Raw genomic sequence first — 18,736 nt, 5'->3', positions numbered from 1 at the left:
ATTACACTTGTATATAAGTCTCGAGCTAGGTTGCTTAGTCCTTAACTGGTGTATTTAGGCAAAGAAGTCTCGAGCTAGGTTGCTTGTGCAAGGAACTCCTAAAAAGGTGTGTTTAGGAAATGAAGTCTCGAGCTAGGTTGATTGAGCAACAAAGTCCTGAACTGGTATGTTTAGGAAAGGAAGTCTCATTCAGTTTTGATTAAGCAAGGAAGTCTTGGACTGGTTTGTTTAAGAAGGCTGTAATCAGGTTCTGATTACAGTGAAAATATCTTGTGGGATAAGTGGATTGGATTGTTCTTGTTATAGAGGAACCATGATAATATCTGTGTGTGCTTTTATTAGTTGCTTATGTGCTTTAAATCTTTCTGGTGCTATACTCTTGCTCATAATCTGAACTTGGTCAGATTCAGATGATGATGTTGTTCTAAGAAGCAAAATATCACTAGATACATAATTCAACCCCTCTTTCTTGTGTAATTTTCTCACCTGCAATCCTTATTGCTCTGGCCCTGTCCATGATATTCTTCGTGCTCTAGCACTGATCATGATATATCTTTCTGCTCTAGCACTGTCCATGATACATTTTTCTTTGGCACCATCCATGTTATTCTTTATTTGATATGGTCTCATCCATGATATTCCCTGGCACCCTACATGACTCCTTTTGCCCTGGAACCATCCGTGATACTCTATTTTATTTGGTCCTCTCCATTATATTCTATGGTTCCGCCCATGACTCCCTTTCGCTTTGGTACCATCCATGATACTCTTTTCACTCCAGCACCGTCCATGATACCTTTATTGCCTTGGCACTATCCATGATACCTTTTTCTCTGGCACCGTCCATGATACTCTTTATTTTCTCTGGTACCATCCATGATATCTTTTTCTTTGGCATCGTCCATGACTCCTTTTTTGCTATGGTACAGTACATGATACTCTTCATTCACTCTGGTACTATCCATGTTATTCTTATTGCTCCTATACTATCCTTTATATTCTCATTCGCTTTGGTACCATCTATGATACCCTTATTCGCTATGGCCCCGTTCATTATGCCTTTATTGCTCTGATACCATCCATGATATCTTTTATTTGGCACCGTCCATGATTTCTTTTTTGCTCTGACATCGTCCATGATACTCTTCATTCGCTCTGGTACGATCCATGATATTTTTATTGCTCTGGTACTATCCATGATATTCTTATTTACTCTGCTACGATCCCAGATACCCTCATTCACTTTGGACCCGTCAATGATATTTTTATTTGCTCTAGTCCCGTCCATAATATTATACACATATTTAATCAAAGTATCTAAAATATATATGATTTAATATTTTTTTTTTGTTCCTTTATGTTAATCTCAGGAGTTCATTTTGATTTCTTAACTTAAAAAAAAATCGTATTGAACCTTTACTCTTCAAAATAAATTATGTTAGTTTTTGGTCTAATTAATGATAAAAAAAAAACTCATGAATGGAAAAGACTAATGTGATCCTTTTTGAATCGTTAAGAGACTAATATGATATATTTTTTTTAAGTTAAGAGTGCAAAATAAAGTCCAAAATTAATATACTAGACAAAAAATATTAAATTACTAGATATTTACTGAGATATTTTTAAAGTTATTTTAAAAAGGTGATAATATAAAGTGATTTGATTGAATGCGTGTGTAGAAATATTTTGGACCATTAGTACTGAATGAATATTAATCTCTTTAATTTATATACACTATCAATAAATCACAATCTTTAAAAATATTTGATTTTTATCATAATTATCTCTAAAGCTATTATCATAAATGATCGTAATGTGTTGCCAATCTTTTTACAGTGATGGTGCATATCAATTGATTTCGATGTAAAATATAAATGTTTAAACTAAAATAGAGGTAAGAATTTGTAATATTTGCGACATAAAAGTCAATTCTATAATTTGATATACCTCCGATTCTGTTTATAATAGGAAAAAAATACTAGAAAATCAATGTATCAAGTCTGTTTAATGGAGGTAAATTTAAAAAGTAAATTTTCTCCTATACATAAAATTGAAAAAAATGTTATTTAAGTAATAAAATATCAATCATTCTAACTTTAAAAAAATAATTGTAAAATATATCAATATTTTGGATCATGTTTTCAATGGTTTAATATCATAAGATATTTTTTCTCATAATCGAGAAGATAATACGCTCTTCTGTTTTTACCATAAGTCATTTTAAGAAAAAAGTTGTACTACAATAAAAGTCCTTTTATCTTCTACATACCATTAATAAAGAATACTTTGCTAAACTCCTTCCCAATTTCTTATTTTTCATAAAACCATTATTACATTTCTTAATATGTGTGAAAAAGTGTAAAACCACTTACTATAATAAAAAAACAGAAGGAGTAACATCTAATCTAAGCAATTTTAATAATAAAATTAAATATTTTTTAAATTAGTTCAATTTATTATTGTATAGAGATATGAGATACGCGTTTAAATTTACTATATTAATAAAATTCTAATTATTAAAAAGATATTAAAATAAAAATAGTTATTGTTTATTTTTAAAATATAATTTATTAATATTTTTTGTCTCATATCAAACTCAAGATTCAATTTGATCTATTAACTTTAAAAAAATTAATTAATTTCTTAATTCTTTAAAAACATTAAGAAAAAAATATTGATTCCGAACCGATTAACATATTAGACAAAAAAATATTGATTTCGAACGGATTAACATATTAGACAAAAAAAATATTGATTCCGAACAAATTAACATATTTGATAAAAATTTCGAACGGATTAACATATTAGACAAAAAAAATATCGATTCCGAACAAATTAACATATTCGACAAAAAAATATTAAGTTTTTTAATCAATAAAAAAATCTCCCAGTCCACATCCTGTGTCTTATTCATTCACATAAAAGAAATCATAAGAAAAAGAAAATGAAAAAGAAAGGAAAAAAAGCAATCATCTTTCTTAATACTCCTCTTTGTCATCATCAATAGAAAGAATTTGAAGCCGAAAAACCAATTTAAGTAAAAATGACAACATAGTCACGCATCTCGCATCATAATATTTTTCCTTCTAGAGAAAAAATAACCTTAAACAACATCACAACTTGGTAACTCAAACAAAACAACACCATTATAAATACCAATTGTCTTGTCTCTTCCATTTCCATTTTCATTTCATGTTCTTTCAAATCTAATGTTTATAATTCATTCATTTTCATTTTTTCTTCACTTCGGTGCTTGAAAAAACAACAAAAACAACAACATGGATTCTCATAACCCAAACTTTACTACACCTCCACCTGGTTTCTCTGTCCCAGCTCCATTGCTAACTCCGGAGCAAGAGCCTCGTGACGAACCACCTCAACCAGAACAACATCAAGAACAACAACAACAGCAAGAACTAAACCTGAATGATCTTCCGGACTTCAATCATAATCTAAATCTTAACCTCAATGATATTTATGAAGAACAAACCCTACCCGAAGGGTTTTCCAACTTTAACCTTATTTCAGAGGCTTACGGAACCGAGTTCACTACATGTCTTCAACAACTTGAAAACGACGTTGTTGATGCTGTTGATGATCCTAATGGTCCTAATTCACGCGCCTTCGTTCCGGTTCTCGAGGCGCGTCTGCGTCAGTGTTACAACAACAGTGCTCTTCCGGGGGTGGGGGAAGTTGCGCCGCAGAGGCTTCAACAGCGACATAAGGAGCTTGTTCGTGTGATAGATTTTGGTTTAGCGGACCAACGTCAATTTCGGGACATGGTGAGAAGGACGAGGATGGTATATGATTCGCTTCGCGTTTTGGTGATTGATAAGGAGAAGAGAGGTGATGTTCGTAGATTGAGAAGCGATCTGAGAGCTTCTGCTTCGATGAGGGACAAGGGTTTGTGGCTGAATCGTGATAAGAGAATCGTTGGTCCCATTCCTGGTATTTGTATAGGTGACGTGTTTCTTTATAGAATGGAGTTGGTTGTGACTAGTTTACATGGTCATCCACAGGCTGGGATTGATTATTTGCCTGGTAGTATGAGTTCGAATGGCGAACCGATTGCTACTAGTGTGATTGTTTCTGGTGGATATGAGGATGACGTCGATCAAGGCGATGTTATTATCTATTCTGGTCATGGTGGTCAGGATAAGAATTCGAGGCAGGTTTTTCATCAGAAGTTGGAAGGTGGGAACCTTGCGATGGAGAGAAGTATGCATTATGGGATTGAAGTTAGGGTTATTCGCGGTGTTCGGTATGAGGGTTTGTCTTCTTCTTCTGGTAAGGTTTATGTTTATGATGGCTTGTATAGGATTGTTAAATATTGGTTTGATGTTGGTAAGTCTGGTTTTGGTGTTTATAAGTTTAAGTTATGGAGGATTGATGGTCAAGCTAAGATGGGTAGCGTGATTCTTAAGGATGCTCTTATGCTGAGGAGGGATCCTTTGTTTTTTAAACCTATGTGTGTTTTTTCTCTTGATATTTCGAACCGGAACGAGAATGTTGGTGTGAGGCTTTTTAATGATATTGATAGGAGTAATGATCCGATGTGTTTTCAGTATCTTCCAAGGGCTACTTTTCCGCAATTTGTGTTTAATCACAGTGGGAGGGTGACAGGTTGTGATTGCGTGAACGGTTGCGTCGAAGGATGCCCTTGTTTCATGAAGAACAGAAAAGTGTTTCCTTATAGTCAAAGTGGGCTTCTCTTGAAAGGGAGACCGTTAATCTTTGAATGTGGTCCTTTTTGTAGATGTCCACCTCATTGTCGTAACCGTGTTACGCAAAAAGGGTTGAAAAATAGGTTGGAAGTGTTTAGATCTAAGGAGACTGGTTGGGGAGTTAGGTCTTTGGACCTTATTCAAGCTGGCGCTTTTATATGTGAATACACCGGGGTTGTTTTGACTAGGGAGCAGGCACATATTTTGATCATGAATGGTGATTCATTGATATATCCCAATCGGTTTTCGAATAGGTGGGAAGATTGGGGTGATTTATCTCTTGTAAACCCTAATTATGAGCGTCGGACGTATCCACCAGTTCCTCCTTTAGATTTTGCTCTGGATGTGTCAAAAATGAGGAATGTTGCTTGCTACATGAGTCATAGCTCAACTCCTAATGTGTTGGTTCAGTTTGTTCTATATGATCACAATAATTTGATGTTCCCTCACCTTATGCTTTTTGCTATGGAAAACATCCCTCCGATGAGAGAGTTAAACCTTGATTATGGAGTAACTGATGACGAGCTGACTGACAAGCTCGATATATGTAACTGAATATTCTGGGCGCCGTACATTAAGGTAAAGTCAACCCCTTTCATTTGCTTATTTATTTTTACCTTATCTTGCATGTGATCTCATCGTACTTTACTTTCATGCATGCTTTAAATGTATTACTCATTAAAACTACTATGCATGTTGGTCTTCATAACAGCGAGATGTACCTCAAATGATTAAAAGTGATCTATTTATCATTACTTTGAATATTGTCGTGATGTGTTTAATATCTTATTTATAGTCTGCTTTGCTAACTGATTATTATCAAGTGAGAATGCATTTTTTTATATGAGAATAAGAAGAATAAATTCTAACCATTAAATCTAAATGTATGGTTTAGATTGAAACATCACTTTAAGAACTCATGTGCCATGGTTTCTCACTCTTGCCTATGTTCATCTCGTTTATTTGACGTATTTCTCTAGTTACAACGAAGTTGTCTTCTCTGATGCAACAACATTCATGCACCAACAAGGCAACAAAGACCATTCTCCATGGCGTCTCTTGCGATTCTTCTTCTCATTCCCATAATAAACCTTGTACCAGAGGCCTTTATAAGCCAAGTCGTCACAAATCTGGAGCTGCAAACTTCTGATTTTAATCGCGTCTCTTGCGATTCTTCATCTCGTTCCCTTAATAGATCTTGTACCAGAGGCCTTTGTATGCTAAGTCGTCACAAATTTGGAGCCGCAAACCTTTGATTTTAATCGATGCAAATCCGGTGTTGGATTGATTATGTAAATGGGAATTTTATTTGTTTTTTAGATTTTTATATCTTAAGGGAACAATGACTTTTTTAAGTAAGCGGTAAAATATCAATGTCTCTAATTAATTATTTTCCTTGTATGCTAGAAATTCATGAGATAAAATTAAAAATAAAATAAAATCAATTTGTCATGTATTTAAAAAGAAATACATTTATGTCGTTAAATGTGCATCTGTTGACACCAGATGTCAAATTTAACATACTTACACCTTGAATAACTCTTTATAAATGAAGAATTAAGTCAATCAAACCGTTTATACCGTTTAATTTATAAACCCTTCATGCCGTTTAATCGGCTTTGAACATCCAAATATATTTGCTTGTTGTTTTTCTCTTAAAAGTTAGTTGGTAGTGTTTACGACATGGTTTTAAATTGCGGCCCACAACTGCAATTGTGGCTGTAATATTCCTGATGTGGTAATCACCGCAACCGCACTGATGCGGTATGATTTAAAATCATGCATCCTACATTAGGAACCGCATCAGACAACTTTGCACAAGTTTTTTTCAAGTATTTTTATCAAAATTTAAAATTTAGAACCCAAAACTCAATTTAGTTTTGAAAAATCTTACAGTAAGTGTTTTTTAACAGTTTATTTCAAGCTTTTCTCAATCAAAAATCACATTGCAGCGGCCGCAATACGCATCGCAGCAACCTCAACCGCATCCGTGTTCGCAACCACAATTTAAAACCATGTTTTACTGGCCATTTATTGTTTATTGGTACTATTTTATTGGATCTACGATTGTAAAAGCTTAAACATTCCTTTATGAGATGCCCTTTTCTAGTCAAGCTTTTATGCAAAATAATTCATTTTATTTAATTCATACCGTATCGCACATTACATTATGGCAATTCTCTAATTTAACCATTCCTTTTCAGAGATGCATAATATGTTAGGCTTGAAACCACTAATTCCTTAATTTAAATTTTCCTTAAAAGATAGCAGACTACTTGCACGGCTAGGGCTGTTATCGGTCCGGTCCGGATATTTGCTATCCCGAGAACCGGGCCGAAATGGTAATCGGGTAAATCCAGACCGGACCGAAACAGTGATGGACCATTTTTTTGGACCGAAACCGAACCGTTACTTCGGATATCCGACAAAAGTATCCAATAAGTATCCAATATAGTATCCATTTTTGGTATCGGATAAAAAAATTATCCATTCCCGGACCGAGTAACATTCGGTCGGTCCAATGGACCGGTACCACCGGTCCGGTTCTCGGATCCAGAGGTTCAAAAATAGCCCTATGCACGGCAGTCAAACTCGAGAGTTTACAAAAACTCCTGATGGTCCATAGGCTTAACTTAATATAAAATATAACATTAAAAACACCTATAAGTGATATAATTTCCAATATACATAACATAATAACACTAGTCAACTCAGTGTTGTCAAATAGTGAAGATAGCGGCGTGATAGCATATCAATTTTGAAAATCTGCTATAGAAACTGCAACCATTATCTTAGTTTGGCTGTTATGGTTATAGCGTTTTTTGTTTCTGTTTCTACTATAAACCTTTAAACCTTCACTATAAATATTCAGTAAATTTTATTTTAAAAAACTGTTATTTCCCTCCCTATTGTTGCTACGTCAGGAGCGAACGGGTAAGACTCTTTAAGATAGACATCGTCAGTCTAACTTTCAAACTTTGCAGTACATGGCCCAAGACCTGCAGGTTTCATAACAGGCTGCTGTGTCACGCACTAAAAATACAATTAAAATAGCAAAATCTAGATTTAAATAGTAAAATCTCCCACTTTTGTGCAAGATCGATGCAAGTTCGTAGCAAAATTGTTTTTGGATTGTGAAATAGCATGATTATGTGCAATCCAGAGTGTTTATGGGCTCAGATTTTACCAGGGTCACGCCCGACCCGATTAGGTTAAAACAAAGCAAACATATTTTTTTCATCATTTGAACAACATAGTCTCCCTCCCTCAAACAACTTATAGCCTTTCATCTGCTTTCCTACGCCATCATTTATCACTATCAACAAACACAACATTCTTTGTTTTTTGCTGAGTTTGCTAATATATGGCTTTGAAAGTTTGCCATATATTTTTCTTCTTTAACATTATACTTGTTACATGATTTTAATCTTCTTTCGTTAGATTTTTATTCTTAAGTTCAAACTCACAACATCCAACTAGAGGCCTCGAAACCACGTACACGTTTTATAAAGTAGTGCCTAAGTTTATATTAAGTTTTGAATTGAGTTTTTGGATTTGTGATTTTATGTATTTTAATTTTTGTATAGTTTCCTACATTTTCTAAGAATCGTAATATTACCGTATCAGGCAAGTATTCTATCTTGTGCTTCCGTTGGATATGTGAATTATTGGTTGCCCTTATGGGTTAACACACCTTGGATTGCACTTTGAAGGTTTGTGATACCTAGTCTTGTCAATTAGTGTTTATAGCATAGTGGAGTTTGAACAATACAGTATTGTATATTGTTCCACAATTCGCTATTTTTTATGAAGTGTTGTCAAATAGCGGCTATTGTGGCGTAATAGCACTACAAGAGAATTCTAATTGCTATCTGTTATTGAATATTTCCTCATATACTTGAACATAAGGCTATCATCTGCTATGCTATTGTATGTTTAAATTCATTAAGTGCATTTACTATTATGTTTACTTGTATACCTGAGTTCGTGATCTTCGTCAGAAGCACACATTCGTCGCCGCGAGGCAAGTGATTCCATCATCTTCTTCGCTTTTGTGGACACCATACCACAGATTAACACCCCCTGAACGTTTCCCCATGCTTGTTGATTGGTATCTTGAATCATCAACACTTAATTTGTGTATTCGGGTTTTTAGGTTTTCTGTAAGGCTTGAATTTAGGGATTATACGAGTAAATCTAAAAAAATTAAGTGGAGATATGGAGAAAAGGAATTGATAGGAGGCTAGTGATGTTGGATTTTTTTGGTTTTGACTTGCTCCACCGCCGGAAGCGATTTCCGGCGGCGGAGCCACCGCGTTCGTTTGAGAAAACCGATAGAGAGAACGAAGATGGAGGGAGAGATCTGAACTGAGAGTTGAAAGGTTACTCAAATGAAGTCAAAACGCATCATAGTATTGTTTTTTTATTATTCTTTTTTATATTATTTATAGAGAATTTCTTTATTGACCTCCCAATTTTCTTAGACATCCGCGGTAAAAATAATAAAATATTTTTATATTTCGAAAATACATTTTAGAAATCACTTTTTTTCAAAAAAAAAAAATTGATTTCGAAAGTGTATTTTCGAAAACACAAAAAAGTGTTTTCAGATATAAATTTCCGAAATTACTTTTTCTTAGAGGGGTATTTTCGAAAATGCATTTCCAAATTCATCTCCTTATAATATTTCAGAGATTCACTTTCGAAATATTGTCGGATACATAAAACATAAATCAAGGTGAATCATATTTGAGATATTAATATTCTAAAAATCTATTTAATATAATAAAAGTAAAAAAATATTAATTATTTTATAATATAAATTTGAGATATTAATTATTTTATATATATATATATATATATATATATATATATATATATATATATATATATATATATATATATATAGTAACATTTAATTGATCGATTAATCTACCAATGACATATTTGGGATATTAAGATTCTTTTATTTTATGATGTATTTTTGGTTGAATGTATGGTTTATCACTTTTATTTTATTTAGTTTGTGTTTTAATTTGTGTGTTAATATATATATATACTTACTCCTCATCATCACCATTGATTCTTTTCAATCCAATGGTTAAAATTAATAAGTAATTAAATGTGGAGAGAGAAAAATAATACTCATTAATTTTAACCATTAGATTGAGAAGAATCAATGGACATGATGAGGAGTAAGTGTTGATAACTTACTCCTGGAGTAAGAATATCCTTCCTACTTCCTATATATATATATATATATATATATATATATATATATATATATATATATATATATATATATATATATATATATATATATATATATATATATATATATATATATATAGGGGACGACTCAAGTGAGAACACGTGGTTATTATGAGAAATGAGAACAATGAATCACGACCATTAAATTTGATTTTAATGGACTGGATTGATTTCCCTTTCTATGATGCTTAATATTTATTTTAAATTAACATAGAAAGGGAAATCAATCAAGTCCATTAAAATCAAATTTAATGGTCGTGATTCATTGTTCTCATTTCTCATAATAACCACGTGTTCTCACTTGAGTCGTCCCCTATATATATATATATATATATATATATATATATATATATATATATATATATATATATATATGAAAATGCTTATTTGTAAGAAAAGTAAAAACAAGAATAAATCTCAACGATTCTTTATCACAACCACCTCATGATCCCTATTAAAAAGGGAATTTCATTTATAGTAAATTAAAAAGTATCCACTAAATTAATGACACGTGTACATTTTTGTGTTTCTTAATCAAATTCTTTCGTACTAAATAGCATTACTCATATATATATATATATATATATATATATATATATATATATATATATATATATATATATATATATATATATATATATATATATATATATATATATATATATTTATAGGGGACGACTCAAGTGAGAACACTTGGTTATTATGAGAAATGAGAACAATGAATCACGACCATTAAATTTTGATTTTGTTGATTTTATTGGACTGGATTGATTTCTCATTTAGAATCCTTAATATTTATTTTAAATCAACATAGAAAGAGAAACCAATCCAGTTCATTAAAATCAACAAAATCAAAATTTAATAGTCGTGATTCATTGTTCTCATTTCTCATAATAACCAAGTGTTCTCACCTGAGTCGTCCCCATATATATATATATATATATATATATATATATATATATATATATATATATATATATATATATATATATATATATATATATAAGGAGGGATATTCTTACTCCAAGAGTAAGTTATCAAGACTTACTCCTCATCATGACCATTGATTCTTCTCAATCTAATGGTTAAAATTAATGAATAATATTTTTCTCTCTCCATATTTAATTACTTATTAATTTTAACCATTAGATTGAAAAGAATCAATGGTCATGATGAGGAGTAAGTCTTGACAATTTACTCTTGGAGTAAGAATAACCCTCCTATATATATATATATATATATATATATATATATATATATATATATATATATATATATATATATATAAATTAACATTTAATTAATCGATTAATTTACCAGTGACATATTTGAAATATTAATATTCTTTTATTTTACGATGTATTTTTTATTGAAAGTACGGTTTATCACCTTTATTAAATCTTTATTTTATTTAATTAGGGTTTTATTTGTGTGTTAATATATATTAGCATTAAATTGATCGATTAATTTACCAATGACATATTAAGAATATTAATATTCTTTTATTTTACAATGTATTTTTGGTTGAATATACGGTTTATCACCTTTATAAACCTTTATTTTATTTAGTTTGTGTTTTAATTTGTGTTGATATATATATATATATATATATATATATATATATATATATATATATATATATATATATATATATATATATATATATATATATATATATATATATATATATATAAGGAGTGTTATATTTACTCCAAGAGTAAGTGTCGAAGAGTTACTCCAAATTTTAACCATTGATTATCTTTAATCTGACGGCTTTAATTAAATTTTTATATACAAAAATATTTAGAAAAATAATTAAACTAAATGATCAATTAAAACTGTTAAATTAATGAAAATCAATTACTAAGATTTGGAGTAAGTCTTTTACACTTACTCTTGGAGTAAATATAACCCTCCTCTCTCTCTCTCTCTCTCTCTCTCTCTCTATATATATATATATATATATATATATATATATATATATATAAGCATTTAATTGATTGATTAATTTACCAATGACATATTTGAAATATTAATATTCTTTTATTTTATGTTGTATTTTTGCTTTTTGATTGTGTCATACCCTAATTTTAACCCCCGGAGATGTCACACCTCCAGACATTTCACCAACTCAAGACAAGTACCCAGAGCAGTCACTTGTTTATCTGGTACTCAATCGAGGGTGTTCAAGAACAAAGAAGCTCGGGCAAAGGATCAATCAATAAGAAAATGACCTCTAATACAATCATAGGACTCAAGTGATTCATTTATTCACCTATGTGATTAGACACCAGTCATCAAGACTCAGGTTTGCTTAGGTCACCAGACTAGGGTTTTGAGTCCATCAAGGACTGGAATCAGGGACCACATCTGGGAAACCCTAAAAATCTCCAGGGCATCACTCAAAGTGATAAATCATCCTCAAATGATCCCTATGACAATATCCAATGGGAAATGTACTTCAATTCAAGATCCACAGTCATCTATTTCATCTGACCTACAAATTAGGGTTTTTGACCTAATTCACCTGGATAGTTGACTTTTAATCAGGACATGGATCCACAACTCAAAACATGGCTCAAGAACTTCTATTACCTCAATATAATCCATTCATACCATTCATTTGAGGAGGAGAGCTTGATTCATCACAAAAGTCCAAGATTTCACTTCATATGGAAAAAGTCAATTGTACAATATCACCTTTGACTTTTAGGGTTTTGGATCAAACCATGACTTTTAAGGATCAATATCATCAATATATGATTACTGAAGTCATTTGACCAAGAAAAATCAAGAAAATCAATCAAGAATCAAAAGGTCTTTTTTTCAAAACTTTGAAAGGGAATATCTCAAAATTTCAAGTACAAACTGAAAAAACTTCCAACATCAAAGTTGTAGATTTTGATCCAATGAACAACTTTGTCAAATATGATTTTTTGGCTAGAAATCAACCATTGAAGAGATATGGAGCTCCAAAGTGACTGCCTTCATGAAACTAGCAGAAAACCTAGTTTTCTTCAAACTTTATGGGACTTTTTCACTAATTTCGCTAAGGATTTTGGACAAACACCAAACTAATGAATTGAAGTACATGTTAAGGGATTTCCAAATTATGTTCAACCATCTTCAAATTCATTTTGAGCTAAGAGTTATGCTTTTTCAAAGTTGGGCTCATGAAGTGAAATTATAAGTCATGTTCAATTTTGGAACTTTGCAAATTTGTGCAAATGCCTCTACCAATTGATTCTACATGTCACATAACACATCATTAAAGATGTCATACATCCATTTTCATCATTGCATAAGGATTTAAGAATATTCCAAAAACAAGAACATGTGATTATGTAATGATTGCTTTTGTGAAATTTATGGCCAAGTGGTGAATCACCAAAGGAATCTCTTCCCAACCAATTGGAACTCTCCTCTGCATCAGAAATGTTCCCCAAGATCATTAGAGATCAATGGATAGGGAGTTAGCTCGAGTTTGACATCATTGCATTTGTGAGATTCTTTGAATTTCTTCATGGCCAAGAAACCAAAACTACCTCACTAAGCAAGCTCACTCTCTCCAATTGTACTGAGCTATTTGCCTATAAATAGAAGTGTCTTCCTCAGTATCAAACACACCAAAGCAACTCCAATTCTTGATTTCTCCTCCTCCTTCTCATACTTAGGTTTTTCAAAGGTTCTTTGGCAAGAAGACTCGGGTTCATCAAACCAGAGCTCTTCCTTTGAAACTAAGCATTCAAACATCTCAAGGGGGTCCATTAGAAGTGATCCAAACACCTGTAACACTTCTATAAGTGCAAGAACATCATCTTCACTTTCAATTTGGAGCAAGGTCAGTTGGAGGTCTGTAGAGCAATTCAGAAGGTGTCAAAGCATTATAAGCATTCCAACACATTCCTTTCGGTGTAGTGAAGCTATTTAGATAGTCGCATCTCATCTGTAAGTGTAGAATCATCATCAACCATTCTCACTTGGAGCTCAAGCAAGAGGGGTCGAGCAGAGCATTTAAAAAGCTTTCAAAGCAATTCAAGTGCCCAGATAGCATCAACGAGGTCCCAAGAAGCTTTTGCAATCATCCAATCATAGCCAGAAGCTCTCCACCATCCCCATGACCCTCAGTTTCAAAGGTAAGTTTTTGAACTCTACCTCTTTAATTCACGCACCTATTTTGATAAAGCTTGATACCAGTTTATTCAGTGTCATTAGAGGATCAAAAGCCCTATGCTCTCATGCATTTATTCATCAGCATCATCATTTAATTTTATTTTTGAATTTTAGGGTTCTTCACGTATTTTGTTCAATTCAGTAGATATAGTTAATATAGATTCATGTTAGTTATATATCTGGAATCGTGAGTGAATTTAGAGCAAGTTTGCTCTTTACATCTTTGTAATTGGTTGAGATTTGAGAGATTTGGAAATTCAAAAATGGTGGAGCTGGGGGTTGAAGACGAAGATGATGAAGCGCGCCATTTTTCAAACTCTCAGGGGCAAGTTTAAAATATAATTAATTGAAGTTGTTTTCTAAATGAATACATCGTTTAGCTCACTTGGTCACATGCGCTTCCACTCTCTTTTACCATAAGGTCTGGGGTTCGACCCCCCCCCCCCCTCAAACCTTTTTATTTCATTTTTCAAAATAAACTTTGGTTTTCACATATAACCAAACAAAACCCCTCTTTAGTCACACTGAGCGCGTAGCTCAGTTGGCTTTGTTTTGTGTGGTGACCATGAGGACGTGGGTTCAAGCCTTGGTGGAGACAAAACCATATTTTTTATCACTTTTCCCATTCAATTTCTTCAAAACTTTAACCATTTGATTCACACTTCAAATTAAGTCATTTTCACTTGATTTTTTATACACTCTTCATTTAATATATCTATTTTATGAGTATCCAAAAAAATCACAAAAATATATTAATTTTAATATATTTTAATTAGGTTTAAAATCACATGTTTTTAAGTATGTTTATTACTTTAAAAAAATATAGTTTTCACTTGATTTTCAAAACCTAATCTCTAGTAAATATTTTTGTGATAAAACCCTAATCATTTAGGTCTTAATTAGGTATAGATTTTGTCTTTACCTTAATTAAGTTGACTTTTGTCAATTTTCAAACTGTTTTCTAAACTTCGATTAAACAAACGATCAAGGTTTTCAGACAACAAAAACTCATATCATTTCAAATCTCTTCAACTGTTTTTCATAAACAGTAAATCATTTTCTATGAGCCTTTAATAGAGTGTAAGACCCAACACCTTTTTCTTTTCATAGTTTGTTTTTCAAAACATATTTAAACAAAATCTTCTCATCTGTTTTCAAAAACATTCTTCTGGTATTTGAAGGGCATTATTCCCGGTGAAACTCTTCAGATACCTATGTGACCTAGTGTTCATCTTCACTTCTTCTGTTTTCAAAACAAAAACATTCAAATATTTTCAATAAAGAATTCAACTGTTTTCAATAAAACATTCAACTGTTTTCAATGAACATTCAACTTTTCATCCAGGTTAGGCTTTAAAGCTTTCCATTTACAAGCTTTCATTTAAATTCCTGTCAAATATATACTGGTATGATTCTTCTACTCTTTAAACCAGACTTTAAACAAGCTAAGATTGTCTCAATCTCAGTATTGAGTTCACCTTTTGGAATGAGAGACATGGACAGTCTCTGTCACCTTTATTCTCAATCTCTAATAATTTTCCTCCTTAGCAGAGTCTAGGTTCCATATTTCCTCAATGAGAGTCAGCCTTAATCTTGGGCTTTAAACAAGAAGTCTAAATAAAATTAATCTCTTAAAATCCAAAACCCCTGGAAAGGGTCAGCCTCCAAAATCATTCCTTTAAAGTCCAAAACCCCTGGAAAGGGCCAGCCTCCAAAATCATTCCTTCAAATCCAAATCCCCTGGAAAGGGCCAGCTTCCAAAACAATTTTCTTTCAAATCTTCAAAACTCTCCTTAGTAGAGTCAACCCTAGGGTCAGTATCAATCACTCAAACAAAATCCCCAGTAGAGTCAATCTTCAAACCTGGGTCTTCCATTCATCAATACCTGCTTAACAAGAGCACAACCCCCATAAGGGTCAACCTTTAGTCTCTAAACAATAGAGTAATCCTCAACAGAGTAATCCCCTCTTAGTCAAAAGATCCCACAATGGTAGATATTTTCCCTATTAATAGTCAACCTCAACCTTGGGCTTTGAACAAGGCAGATACTCCCCTTAGAGTCAAAATCCTACTCATAGGTATTTCCCTATCCAGAGTCAGCCACAACCTTGGGCTTTGTACAAGGCAGATAATAGAGTCTCCCCAGTGATTCATTCCCATCAAACAACCATAACCTTGGGCTTTGTACAAGGCATATAAACATAATTGCATGTGTAAAAGATTCCTAACCTTTAGGATCTTTTCCCCACTAAGTCAGCCACAACCTTGGGCTTTGTACAAGACAGATAAACATCATCTTCTATGTCAAAAGATTAATACCCTTTTAGTCCTTTCCCTAGAGAGTCAGCCACAACCTTGGGCTTTGTACAAGGCACACAAAATAAGAGTCAGTCATAGTCTCCAAACTCTGTTTCCTTAGCAGTCATCCACTACCTTGGGCTTTATACAAGGCAAAAAATAGAGTCTCCCTAGGTAGAGTCAGCCATAATTCTAGGCTTTGTACAGAACACTAAAATAAACCTTTCAATAAAATAAAATAAACACTCTCCAACTAGAGTCGGCCTCAATTATGGGCTTCATACAGAACACAAACTCCCTCAGTCAAAGTCAAATTCCTTGTGGAATCATCTCCCAGAGTTAATAAAAACCTTTTAAGCCTCAAGCTTGGGCCTCATACAAGCCAGTCAAATTTAAATCTTTTATACATTAGATAGACATGACTTATCTCTAAAAAGGTATATTTATCCTATTTCACCACATTCGACAAACAAACAAACAAACAAACATTTCAATTTCAAACATTCTCCCATTTAGGACTATGAAAGGCATGCTCTGAGGAACACACACCCAGACTTGTACAACTTTCCCTAATTTGGTTGAGAATCTTTCTTTCATTCAAGAGACACGTGACGGGCATACTTGTACACAACCAAGTAAGGTCCCTCTCTTATGAAACAAACTCAGCTTTTCTGTCACTTAAAAATGTTTGTGGTGGAATAGTAGAAATATCTCTCTGTAAAGATGACTTCATGTCTCTTTACTGTAAACCGAGATTTAATTTCAAGCTTCAACCTTGAGCTTCAAGCAAGGCACCAAAAAATCAATTAATTTCCCTAATTAGTTCCCCGAACTACAAAAAGCTCTGACTTCCATTAGGGATATGTAGGCATGAGATTCACAAGGAATCTCGGCGAGCTAATTTCCCTAATTATTTGAGATCTTTTCCCCCTTCCTCCTCGTAGAATAATTAAAAAGTTCGTGTGCTATCATAGGAAGAACTGAAATAAAATTCATCCCACAAGGGCGTTTCTCTCCTTCTAAATTTCGCGTGAAGGGTGTGTCGTCCTTCCAAGTGAAACGGGGAGGTGAAAAAACGACACCACAGATTGAATGTACGGTTTATCATCTTTATTTTATTTAGTCTGTGTGTTAATAAAATTTGATACGTCAATATCCAAAGAGAATTTCTTTATAGACCCTCTAGTCTTCTTGGTCACCCGCGACGAATTTCTCAGAATGCCCCTTTACTTCGGAAATACATTTCCGAAACACCTTTTTTACCTAAAAAAATGATTTCGGAAATACATTTCCAAAAACACCATTTCGGAAATGCATTTCCAAAAAAATGCGTGTTTTGCTGTTTAAAGAAAACAGTCTCCCCCCATTTCCATTTTACCTTAAAACTTCAAATTTTCTGAATTTCTCAAGCATTTGCATTTCACACTACAAAGGCTACTTAAAAACAACAGTTTATTGCTCTCCAACATTCAAAGACCATTTCTAAAGCACCTCCAACAACACTTCAAATCTGTAAGTTTTCAAAACTTGAAATTTAGGATTGAAATTGATATTAGGGGTGTTAGAAATTAGTAAAATAAGTTATTATATGTCATTGAGTATAGTTAGATAGGAAAATTGCATTTTGAACCACTTAGGGCAAAGGAGGGAAGGTTCTGCAACAATGGAGGTCGCAGGGGGTTTCAGAAGTAGATTTTCGAAAACACCTCCCAGACCAGTTTCAGAAATGTACTTCCGAATTTAACCAGAAATGCTTTTTTTTTAAATTTTTTTTGATTGTTTCGCTTTCTAATGGTTTTCAATTTTTCAGAAAAATTGCAGGCAACCAGGTACGACTTAGACACGACAGAGAGACACAAATAGCATCGGCTAGTCGCGAGCGGGCGGCGCAACTAGTATCGACGCATGGGAAGGGGTAGAGTACGAGTACCCGTCCAGATGGATGAGCTTGGTTCCTTGTCTGGATCGAGGAGTCGGCTGGCTCGGGTATCTTCTTCCCATCAGGAGGAGGTACGGGAGGAGGAGGTGAGATACCAGGAGGACGAGGAGATACCTGATGGTGATCTTCCATACGGGGAGGAGGAGGGCTACCTGGGAGGGCTTAGGGACATTTCTGTGCTGATTTCCTACCACAAGCACGTTGCTCGACGTGTTTGGGAGGGAGATGTATTTTTTATAATTTATATGAATTTATTATTTAACCGTTTTTTATTTAGCTTTTTATTTCACATTTTCTTCACGGTCTAATTAATAATCTTTTTTGTTTTTG

At 33.0% G+C, this 18,736-nt stretch overlaps 1 protein-coding gene and 1 long non-coding RNA gene across 2 annotated transcripts; one reads left to right on the top strand and one right to left on the bottom strand.

Annotated features, from left to right (window-relative positions):
- The first annotated feature begins 3,057 nt into the window (after positions 1 to 3,057).
- Positions 3,058 to 5,355, top strand: LOC131595697 (histone-lysine N-methyltransferase family member SUVH9-like). Its single transcript, XM_058868132.1, has one exon. The coding sequence runs from the start codon at positions 3,279 to 3,281 to the stop codon at positions 5,277 to 5,279; it is 2,001 nt and encodes a 666-aa protein (XP_058724115.1). The 5' UTR covers positions 3,058 to 3,278; the 3' UTR covers positions 5,280 to 5,355.
- A 1,997-nt stretch (positions 5,356 to 7,352) lies between these two features.
- Positions 7,353 to 9,127, bottom strand: LOC131595700 (uncharacterized). The gene is made up of 2 exons (XR_009282002.1): positions 8,704 to 9,127; positions 7,353 to 7,723 (listed from the first exon to the last, which is right to left on the bottom strand). It is a non-coding gene; the product is annotated as an uncharacterized LOC131595700 (long non-coding RNA).
- Between the last annotated feature and the right edge of the window lie 9,609 nt (positions 9,128 to 18,736).

The sequence above is a fragment of the Vicia villosa genome, linkage group LG4 (genome assembly GCF_029867415.1).
Source record: "Vicia villosa cultivar HV-30 ecotype Madison, WI linkage group LG4, Vvil1.0, whole genome shotgun sequence".
Taxonomy (NCBI): Eukaryota; Viridiplantae; Streptophyta; class Magnoliopsida; order Fabales; family Fabaceae; genus Vicia; species Vicia villosa.
The sequence above is the reverse complement of the archived record's forward strand: the minus strand, read 5'-3'. Positions and strand labels throughout refer to the sequence as shown.